The sequence below is a fragment of the Haliotis cracherodii genome, unplaced genomic scaffold, assembly GCF_022045235.1.
Source record: "Haliotis cracherodii isolate W230 unplaced genomic scaffold, xgHalCrac1.p SCAF_20, whole genome shotgun sequence".
NCBI lineage: Eukaryota > Metazoa > Mollusca > Gastropoda > Lepetellida > Haliotidae > Haliotis > Haliotis cracherodii.
The window spans coordinates 7,299,830-7,311,925 of record NW_027266276.1 but is presented as its reverse complement, the minus strand read 5'-3'; the positions used below and the strand labels follow the sequence as shown (position 1 = coordinate 7,311,925).

General features: G+C 41.8%; 1 protein-coding gene across 1 annotated transcript; it reads left to right on the top strand.

The window, feature by feature from the left end:
• The first annotated feature begins 5,033 nt into the window (after positions 1–5,033).
• LOC139470470 (germ cell nuclear acidic protein-like) lies at positions 5,034–10,053 on the top strand. Its single transcript, XM_071252880.1, has 2 exons — positions 5,034–5,106; positions 9,485–10,053. The coding sequence occupies exons 1-2, from the start codon at positions 5,034–5,036 to the stop codon at positions 10,051–10,053; spliced, it is 642 nt and encodes a 213-aa protein (XP_071108981.1).
• The last annotated feature ends 2,043 nt before the right edge of the window (positions 10,054–12,096 follow it).

The following is a 12,096-nucleotide window of genomic DNA, read 5'->3' as shown; positions in this document are numbered from 1 at the left end:
CAGATATCTCAGTTTACTGTTGCATAGCAACACTACCCGGATTATTTTTCACACAGGTATCTCAGTTTACTTTTGCATAGCAACACAACCATTTCTCACACAGGTGTCTCAGTTGCATAGCGACACTAATCCGATTATCAGATTACTTCCACAAAAAACAAGACTCTAAACAACAAATAGTAATCAGAATTAAAAAACCACAAAACTGAATAAGTAGCATGTATTTGACTTATATATGTCTGTGGCAACGATGGTACGAGTACTAACTAAACAGGACAACATCGACAAAATCGTTAAATGAAACTTATAGGGATACCACATTTCTCCGACATAACCAGTTTTTCGTTGTATTCAACTTCTATATAAACTGCAGAGCAAAAGAGAGTATATAGTTGAACATTGGAAACTGATTACAGATGCCGGAACACTGCAGGCTTAAGGTCAAATACACAACCATGGTATCCGTATCAACTGCATAACCCCCGAGTAACGCTTTTCTAGTTTGTTTCATGTTTAGCCACCATTAAACCTGGGTGTGTACTTTTCTTTGCACGGCAGCTTGTACGCACCACCATTTTCACCTCACAGAATTTTATACATGAAAGTTGTTGTTCATGGAGTCCCACGTGGTTTAAATTATACGGCAAAATAACAGACAAAAGAGATTTACCTAACGCTCGGTTAGATCCTATATTTATGCAAATTCCAACATGCACCTACCCTTAACTTCTTTCATTTGAAGGGGCACGGGTGGCCCAGTCGTAGGCGCTGCGATTCGCTGTGCAGAGTTGCGTCCCTTGGGCATGCCAGAAACCTATGATTGTGGGTTCGAATCCCGGTTCGCCCCGATTACGTTTCTAGGTTTGTCAGCACCATACCCGTGCTCGTGGGTTTCACCGAAGTGGTCTGAGACCTGCAATACTTCGGGCTTTCCTCTCACATTAAGCTGACACGCCGCGATATAACTGGAATATTGTTAAAAGCGGCTTTAAACCAAACTCACTCACTCTTTCATTTGCACAAAAATTTGAATTACAAAAGACGAAAGCAAACACATTTGATTATACACAACAATGAAACGTTTCGCGTCTGACATACACTTCGTAAATGTGAACTTATTTACCTGAACGAGTTTGGGATTGATAGGAGCTTTCGTTACTGCAGTCTGAAAAAGTCGCCACATTCCGTGGCTGTCCTAATACCACTTCCGGTCTGTGCTCGCTCAACGCTTATAACTTGTGTGAGTAAGTATTGAGTACACATGATTTACCTTGTCTGTAAATTATGGACCTCTTGTAATACAGTGGCTCTATCTTAACAGAATGGCCCCTTTTGGTGCTGGATCTGGCCGAAATGACCCCAGTAGGATTTCCGGAATTGGTCCGCAGTAACCTCAGTTGGTCGTAAAAGGCGACTAACTTGATCAGCTGACTCGATGTCTTGGTTGATTGTATCCCATTGACCACGACCGTGTTGGACCTTGCTCATAATATTAGATACTTGTTTGACCCAGGGGCAGTTGTATTCCAACAGCTCCAACCCTTGAGGTCTTCATGTCACAACGTTTGAGTTATACTGAACAACAAAAGTTCCTGTGACATTGAATAAGATTTAATGCAGTTATGTTTTTTACCAAATCTGAAACAATTTCGGTTTGCAACAGATAAACGACTCCTGTAAGTGTTCAAATGGTTTAATTTGCCATACTGACTTCAGAAAATGCGTGATTTCATAAATAAAAACATGAACAGGCCAAAATGTCAATTTACAAATCAATAGCGAGTGTGTCTATCTCTGGTTGCGATGCAAGCAACACATCTTCGTCTCATGGAATGGACCAGGTGTCGCACAAAGTCCTGTGGGATATCTGTCCATATCTGCTGGAGCATGTTTCGAAGTTCCTGGAGTGTCTGTGGAACACTTGGTTGACGTCGAAGGCGCCGATCCATCTCATCCAACATGTGCTCGATTGGTGAGATCTGCTGTCTGCACCACTGTAGACGTGCTGGACGGTGGTTTCCTGTCAAAATGGGACGTCTGGCGGGTCTTCTGGCGACAATCCCTGCACATCGAAGGCCAGGGATGCTTCTTGCAGTCACTGTTGCCGATTCCGTAGGTGTGTTGTTCGAATCCAGTTGTCTTGTCGATTATTGGTTACGCGTGGCCTGCCACTCCGAGGGTGGTGTCTGACTGCATTCGTCTGTTGCCAACGTTGCCATAAACACCAAATGGTATTTCTTTGGACGTTAAATTGTCTCGCAACATCACGTTGAGTCGATCCAGCTTCACGCATACCAATGGCTCGCCGACGCTCATTTTCGGACAGGCGTGGCATTTCTTAATGTTGAATAATTGCGCAATTTTGTTGTTTTTCTGAGTGGTTGTTGTCAGCACGATGCTTAACAATGCATATGGAATCCCGTTAACGCACATGTTTTTATACCCATTCTTGGGTAGTGAATTACATGGGGCTTGCATAAAAGTCAACTTTTGCATGGAATGCATGCATTTCTTTAGAAGTTGCGTTTTTGTGATTGATTCCATAAATGTACTACAATATTGAAAACCAAACTTTACTTGTTTGAAAAATACACTAAAATATTGGTGTCACAGGAACTTTTGTGACTCTTGCTCAGGAGTTGTATGATCAAGGTTACAACATTCGAGGTCTCGGGAAAGCTTTCAAAACGTTTGATGGTAGGACATTTGCCAAATTTGAAGCATCAGCACCAAGAATTATGTCCGATAAAATTCCTTATGTTTTGAGGTAACCAAATGACTTGCCTTTACATGTGTTTGTGACGGATGCCACCGGTGAGACAGAGTACGCTCGTATATATACATGGTATCATCACTATTTGATAGAAATTCATAAACACATGTTCATGATATAGTCGGAATCATACATTGGACTATGCTTTTGGCAGAAAGGTTGTGTTCCTTTCATTTATTTATGTGTAAAGGGTGAGTGAGTATGGTTTTACGCCGCTTTTAGCAATATTCCAGCAATATCACGGCGGGGGACACCAGAAATGGGCTTCACACATTGGACCCATGTCGGGAACCGAACCCGGGTCTTCGGCGTGATGAGCGAACGCTTTAACCACTAGGCTACCCGACCGCCCCTATGTGTATCGTGATATAACAGATGAACATTGCTGACACTGGCTATAACAACGAACATATGACCAAAACGTTAGTTGTAATCCTTTACTAAAGATAATCAAATAATTTTATTGCATGATTTTTTTTTATTATTTATGCCAAAAAAGAAAAATATACATCGTTTGTTATGGAAATTTGATCTTGAAATAAATATTATCTGATACCCACAGCTAATAACTACTGTTTACAGCCGTGATCGTTAGTTTAGCAAAATACTGCGTTCGATTCCCTTGGGTGACTATGTGATTCTCTTTTAAGTGTCCAAGATAAGATAAGATAACACAGCAATATTGACAAAAAGGGAGATGCAAGACTTACTCCGATTCATCATCGACCTCGTTAACCTTCACCTCGACCCTTCACGTGCTGGTTTGCTCACTGGTCACGTGACCAAATCAAAGGTCAACATTAATTTGTTTTCTTATCATAACTCCTTAACTACAATGACAATAGAGTACGTTAACGAGACAGCTCTTCGGCTCTCTTGTCCTTGATCTATGTTTATGAAGGCCGGTAATAGACCTGATCTCTGACATCTATTATCGACATGTAGATTTCATGTTATGGACAGTTCCCAGTCCACTGCATATCCTAAACGAGGGGTTCCACTGCTGGGTCATTAATGAAATCGATTACATTGGCCAGCCGAGGAGAAGAAATGGGGACTATGTTATTGTTAATTTCCTCTAAGAACAGAATCAAGCCTAATTACACTGCCTTGGAATATTTCAGAGGATATTATAGAACTCTTAGAGGGAGAGGCTAGGTGACCGCATGATGAACTGGAGGACAAAAGTGGAGTAGTCGTGACTGCCAAGGTTGTGGTTGCTGATGATATAGTCATTTAAAGATGAGGAGGAGTAGAAAGATGAGAATGATGCATATGCTTATTGATCTGCCTTTGCATGTGTTTGTGAGGGATGCCAGCGGTGGTACAAGGTATTATCGCCTTTTTGCTGTAGCTGTAGCTACCCCGGTCCCCTATAGTCCCTAGTGATGATATGAGAATCAGCTACCCCGGTCCTCCATAGTCCCCAGTGTTGATATGAGAAGCAGCTACCCCGGTTACCCATAGTCAACAGTGTTGATATGAGAAGCAGCTACCCCGGTTACCCATAGTCCCCAGTGTTGATATGAGAAGCAGCTACCCCGGTCCCCTATAGTCCCCAGTGATGATATGAGAATCAGCTACCCCGGTCCCCATAGTCCCCAGTGATGATATTAGAAGCAGCTACCCCGGTCCCTCATAGTCCCCAGTGATGATATGAGAATCAGCTACCCCGGCCCCCTATAGTCCCCAGTGTTGATATGAGAATCAACTACCCCGGTCCTCCATAGTCCCCAGTGTTGATATGAGAATCAGCTATCCCGGTCCCTCATAGTCCCCAGTGATGATATGAGAATCAGCTATCCCGGTCCCTCATAGTCCCCAGTGATGATAGACAATGGTCGGGAAGATAGACAAGACGATGTTTGTGATGAATGATAACATAAAGAGAGAGAACGGTGACGATGATAATGATGGTGAATGTTACAATAAAGAGAGAGAACGGTGACGATGATAATGTTGATGAATGATAACATAAAGAGTCAGAACGGTGACGATGATGATGTTGATGAATGATAACATAAAGAGAGAGAACGGTGACACTGATATGATAATGGATGATACCATGAAGAGAGAGTACGGTGACACTGATATGGTGATGATGAAAATGTATAAGAAGAGATTGATGAAGATGAATGTGAAGAAAATGGGAAATATTTTGAACATTATCGTGGCAACAACTCAATTCACTTCTGATTACAATTAGTTAGGTTGCTGTCAACAAAACGGTATATCAAAGAAGTCATAACACGGATGAAAGATGAGTCCCCGAACAGCATCGATCACAGCCTCATCTCTTCCATCTCTCACAGCCTCACTTCATGGCGCTGCAGGTAACTCATGTGGACACGGTGGGGGTCTTTGACACAGAAGGGTCGTCTCGGTGACCATTTAGAGGAAACACATTACATGCCACAGTAGACGTCAAGTCATTACTTACGTATGACATCCTTGAGACGTTGACCTTTAGATCAAACACGAGTGCCGAGAACAAAGAAGACTGTTAAACGACATCGGCCCAGTTTCAACATGCATCATTAAAATCTCACAGCAAGAGCAAGAACATGTATATTGATTACTCAAAGGCTCAGGTTGCAAGGCTTTTGACGAACGACGGTGCGTCCTTGAGTTTCAAAGAGCTGCCACGTGGATATAGAATTCTCTGATGTCCTGGGCATTCTTTAACATGTCTTTCGCTACATCACATTCTGTTTCTGACAACAAACGTTAACTTTTCCCGACTTCGCCATTACACATTTGACGTAAACATAAACTGAAAGACTGAGCCAGTCAGTGATGTAGGGGTCGGCAATATCTGATGTAAATGATTACAGTTGTGGATAGTCTGACATGTAAATAAAAGCAAAAAAACCTTCATGTAATCATATGGAAAAGTCCATTGAAGTCCAGTTAATTATTTCGACTAAATCAAAAGCTTGCGTTTATGATTTGTGTGTTTGCTGTTTAACGCGGCACTCAGCAATATCCAAGCTATTTGACGGCGGTCTGTCAATAATTGAGTCTTGACCAGACAATCCAATGATTGACATCATGATCCACGCAATTGGGATACAATGTTATGCATCAAACAAGTCAGCGAGCATGACCACCCGATCCCGTTAGGTGCCTCTTGTGACAAGTATGGGTTGCTGAAGACCTATTCTTCCCCGGATCTTCACGGATCTGTGTTTATGAATCACTATCAGGTAGTGATGATACCAGGTGTTCGCGAAAAGGGCGAGCCTATCCTGCCCCACTGGTGGCATCCGTCACAAACACATACAAAGGAAAGGCAAGATTTAGCAGACAAAACACGGATACGTGGTAAAAAGTCAAAAAAAAGGTGAGCCTATCCTGCCCCACTGGTGGCATCCGTCACAAACACATGCAAAGGAAAGGCAAGATTTCGCAGACAAAACATGGAAACGTGGTAAAAAGTCAAAATAGGCTGAGTCCATCCTGCCCCACTGGTGGCACCCGTCACAAACACATGCAAAGGAAAGGCAAGATTAAAAAGACAAAAACGGAAACGTGGTAAAAGGCAAAATAGCCTGAGCTTACCCTGCCCCACTGGTGCTCTGGCGCTCGTCATTAAGGGGCTAAAACAAGGACTGGTCGGCTCGGAGACAGTATACTGTGTCTGAGTGGGGTATTCATGTTAAACTGTGGCATGGTATCTCAATGGGCTAGCACTGGACTAGTACAAGCAACCACACACACACACGTGCATGCATGTCGAAAATCTTGGACATTTCACCTCACCTCACCTCACCTCACCTCACCTCACCTCACCTCACCTCAAAGTCAGAGATTAAACAGTTCGAAAATCCGCAGAAACAGATTCCATTGGGTGTAAAAGGCAAAAAAGCAGTAAAAATGTTAGTTGCCTGACGCCGTACAATAGCATTCCTGCCATGTGACGGCGGCCTGTAAACAAACCAGACAATCAAGTGATGGACCAGAAAATTCAATCACATTATATGCACTTTTACTGATTGTGTAATCACCCGTTAGTCTCCATCCATAGATCCGTACGTGCTCTTTAAGATAAGGTTCTGTCAGTTTACCTTTACTTATTAATTCAATTCACTGTCTGAGCTGGTACATGAAAATTGTTATAAACGTGGCGAATATTATTAAATAAGAGTATGATCCACATTAATGATATTAAACCCGATCATGACCATGCCCCGAGTTAACTTGATATCTCGACGTTGCACAAATTCGGATGAGCTATCTCAAGTCCATACAATCTAATGAGCTACCTCGAAAGTAAAGACAACATGTTGGGTGTAATCTTATAATATATTCCGACTGCGAAGACAACCTGATACGTCTTATCCTATCGACAGTCCATACAGTCTCATGACAAAACAGGGGGCATGGTTGGCCCAGTCGTCTAAGGCGCCGCAATTCGCTGTGCAGAGTTGCGTCCCTTGGGCACATCAGAAACCTATGATAGTGGGTTCGAATCCCGGTTCGCCCCGATTATGTTTGTAGGTTTGTCAGCACCATACCCATGCTCGTGGGTTTCACTGAAGTGGTAAACGTCTGAGACCTGCATCACTTTGGGCTTTCCTCTCACATTAAGCTGACACGCCGCGATATAACTGGAATACTGTTAAAAGCGGCGTTAAACCAAACTCACTCACTCACTCATGACAAAACAAACAATGTTGATAAATAGAACAGAAAATACAAAAGACAACACCCATAAACAGCAAAACGTATTGAAAAAACTAAACGAAGCTGAGACTGATTTGTGGAATGTGATTGGTACTTAGGAATAGCAAACGAGAGAAATGATCAGATTCTTCAAGAAGAACATTCTGATAACACGGTTACAAGAGACATTAGAACTGTTCTAATTAAATGGAAAGCTGAATTTGAAAGTGCATACTCGGGATATATTATCATCATTTCTTTTGACGATCAACATTTAGCATATGTACAACAAGAATTAAAAGGTATTAATGGTGTTGATAACGCAAACAATGATGTATTGAACTGAGGAAGTAGATAGATTGGAAAATCGGAATGCTGTTGGTTTGGATAATGTTCCTGCTGAAATATTTAAAAAAATTCATTCTGTTGCCCTGTTACATAAACTATTTAATTCTTGCTTTGAAAACAATATCACCCAAAGTGCATGGACAAGAAGTATAATTTATCCTTCAGTTAAACCTGGCACAGAGTCAAAGGACCCAATGACCTATCAAGGAATATCTCTGATGTCGGTCCCATGTAAAATCTACTGTGACATATTGAATCAACGAATTTTAGCTTGGATCGACTGTAAAGATATTTTTGTGGGATGGTAAAATGGCTTCCGCAAGAAGAAAAGTTGCTTTGAACACATGTACAGTTTTAAGACAATTAGTTATGGCCGGATTGACAGCAAGCGGGAAACGTTTACATGCTTCATAGACCTGGAAAACACATTTGACAATGTCGAAAGAGACTTCTGTGGTTAAAATTAATAAAAGCAGGCATACATTGTATGAGGAAATATATTTATCACTATACAATCACCTTATGAAGATATTGCACTTATTGTACTAGTGTACGATTTCTTAACGCCATTTTTGATGTGAATAGGGTTGTTAAGCAAGGATGTGTTTTATGACCAACTCTGTTCTCATTGTATATCAACGACTTGTCAGAACAGATACAGGAGGACGGAGATGGTATGTACATGAATGATGCGTGTGCGGCCATACTTCTCCATGCGGACTAGATTGTTCTGATGGCACCAACCGAACATAAACTGCAAAACATGATGGACAGTCATCGTTAGCAGTTGTGCCGAAAATGGAGACTTCATTTTCTCCAGGACAATTGCAAGATTGTACATTTTAGATGTAAGAATGAACCTCAGATTTAACTTTGTATCTGGCAATTCGATGCTGGAATACACAATATGAAATGGGGTTTAACGTCGCGTGTGTGTGTGAATGTTGGCTGCTTGTCCTATTCCGGACTAATAGCGACTTTGTAGTGCTAGCCCACTGAGATGCCATGCCGCAACATGAATACCCCTCTCAGACACAGTATACTGATTCCGAGCCGACCAGTCCTTGTTATAGCCACTTAATGCCGTGTTTACGTCTTTAAGCTCGAGGTGGCCTTGGATCGAACCCCGGACCTTCCGCTCACCGGCCGGACGCTCTACCACTAGACCAACTTGGCGGTCTGACACAAATAGAGAAATCACAAAAAGTGCAAGTAGCGCTCTGTCCGTCCTTATCACTAAATATCACTGGTGTGGCATATGACGTTACAAAGCTTATGGAGACGAAGTAAATACTTATTGTATTCCGTTCTTACATAAAAATAAATCGAACGTACGAAAACAGGTTATCCAAGTTCTGTTCAAATTGTCAAAACAAAAAAGAAATCTTTCGACATTACGGTTTAGAATATCTGCAACAGAATGGACATCTCCCGCCTCTAATTTGTACCTGGTTCAGTCGACAGAATCTTAAATGCGAAAAGAATGCGAATAGAAAAAACCTTGGTTTACAGAATTATGGAATGAAAAAAACTAAGAAAATGGAAATAAGTTGAGGACATACAGTCTTTTCAAAAAAGACATAAGTGAAAACTTTAAACCGATTTCGTTCTCGATCCTTACCTTATGTACAATATTGTAAATGACATGCGACAGGTAAATAAACTATTTCTCTGTGTCCGTCTGTCTGTCATATCTAGACAGACCAAAATACCACCAATCTACACAGTGTAAAGACCTATCTCGACAGCCCACACAGTCTGATTACCTATCTCGACAGCGCACACAGTCTGATGACCTATCTCGACAGCCCACACAGTCTAATGACCTATCTCGACAGCGCACACAGTCTGATGACCTATCTCGACAGCCCACACAGTCTGATGACCTATCTCGACTGCCCACACAGTCTGATGACCTATCTCGACTGCCCACACAGTCTGATGACCTATCTCGACTGCCCACACAGTCTGATGACCTATCTCGACTGCCCACACAGTCTGATGACCTATCTCGACTGCCCACACAGTCTGATGACCTATCTCGACAGCCCACACAGTCTGATGACCTATCTCGACAGCCCACACAGTCTGATGACCTATCTCGACAGCCCACACAGTCTGATGACCTATCTCGACAGCCCACACAGTCTGATGACCTATCTCGACTGCCCACACAGTCTGATGACCTATCTCGACTGCCCACACAGTCTGATGACCTATCTCGACAGCCCACACAGTCTGATGACCTATCTCGACAGCCCACATAATCCCATGACCTATCTCGACTGCCCACACAGTCTGATGACCTATCTCGACAGCCCACACAGTCTGATGACCTATCTCGACTGCCCACACAGTCTGATGACCTATCTCGACTGCCCACACAGTCTGATGACCTATCTCGACTTCCCACACAGTCTGATGACCTATCTCGACAGCCCACATAATACCATAATACCATAACTTATCTCGACAGCCCACACAGTCTGATGACCTATCTCGACAACCCACACAGTCTGATGACCTATCGCGACAGCCAACATAATCCCATGACCTATCGCGATAGTCCACACAATCCGATGACCTATCTAGACAATCAACACAATCCGATGAGCTTTCTGTACAAACTAAAACAACTGGTGGGTTGTCTACACACTCCAGAAAGGCTGATACAATATGAAATTATTCAAGACAACACGATGCGAAGTTATGAGGCAGTAACGATCAGGATATATCGCCAATCATCTGAGCATTTGCCGTTACTGTCAGACAATGATAGACCCAGGCAGTGACAACCGTATCTGCAAAAGAAATTAATCCATGAAAGGTACCTGATTATTAACCAAGAGCAAGATCCTCATTGTACTTAATTATCGGCATGAACTAACCATTTTCAAAATACCATTCTCCTAAGCTATTTCCAGATAGCAATCATTCTCAAAATACAACAGGTAAATTAACTTTGAATGTAATGAAAATTTCAATATTAATCATTATTTGAAATATGATTTTGCCATTGGAATCATCTCTACCTTAATATTATGTATGAAACCTATATTGTGGTCAGTTGGCAGCTTAGAGGGTAATGCGTTAGGTGGTTCTATTCCCATGGATACCGATTGAGTGTTGCTTGTTGTATATATGGTAATGATTGCATGAGGAAGCACGGGTGGCCCAGTCGTCTTAGGCGCCGCGATTCGCTGTGCATAGTTGCGTCCCTTGGGCACGCCAGAAACCTATGATTGTGGGTTCGAATCTCGGTTCGCCCCGATTATGTTTGTAGGTTTGTCAGCACCATACCCGTGCTCGTGGGTTTCACCGAAGTGGTAAACGTGGAGACCTGCATCACTTCGGGCTTTCCTCCCACATCAAGCTGAAACGCCGTGATATAACTAGAATACAGTTAAAAGTGGCGTTACACCTAACTCACTCACTCACTATGATTGCATGACACGATGTTTTATCATACAGTCTTATGATTTGAGTACGTGATAATAATTGCATACAGATTGTAAGATAGTGATTGTATGAGACGGCGCTGACTATTATTGGTAATACTGAATGTTGTAACAGTATGATATGTGTTGGTGATACACACGGATTGTAAGATAGTGATTGTATGAGACGGTGCTGACTATTATTGGTAATACTGAATGTTGTAACAGTATTATATGTGTTGGTGATACACACAGATTGTAAGATAGTGATTGTATGAGACGGCGCTGACTATTATTGGTAATACTGAATGTTGTAACAGTATGATATGTGTTGGTGATACACACAGATTGTAAGATAGTGATTGTATGAGACGGCGCTGACTATTGTTGGTAATACTGAATGTTGTAACAGTATGATATGTGTTGGTGATACAGACAGGTTGTAAGATATGATTGTGTCGGATGAAGATTATTGTTTTATAATGATTGCACTTTGAATGTTGTAATATTTGTTGTAATATTTGATTGAGTTATTTATATTGTTAGATAATTATCTTATTAAATGAGTTCGTATCCTTAGTATATGATACAGCTTGTGTCATTCAGATCATGTTTGTGTTATGATAATAACAATAACAACAACAACAACAATAATAATAATAATAATAATGATCGAATTGTTTGTGCACTTTCGCAGATATTTATATGTTTCATGATCCTCTTGTGAAGCATATCAGGCCCATGATGAAAACAAGGCATTCCACAGTTTTCTATAACGAGCCAAGGATGTGGGACATAATCTCAATGTCGGTGTTGATTTTGTTGATGGTTCTGTGCTGCTGGGCGGTACAGAAATGAGTGTCAACCAAGCGA

Coding starts and splice junctions, on each gene's coding strand:
- LOC139470470 (XM_071252880.1), top strand. CDS start 5,034: ATGAGTCCCCGAACAGCATCGATCACAGCCTCATCTCTTCCATCTCTC. Junction 5,107..9,484: donor CTCACTTCATGGCGCTGCAG/GTAACTCATGTG, acceptor TGTCATATCTAG/ACAGACCAAAATACCACCAA.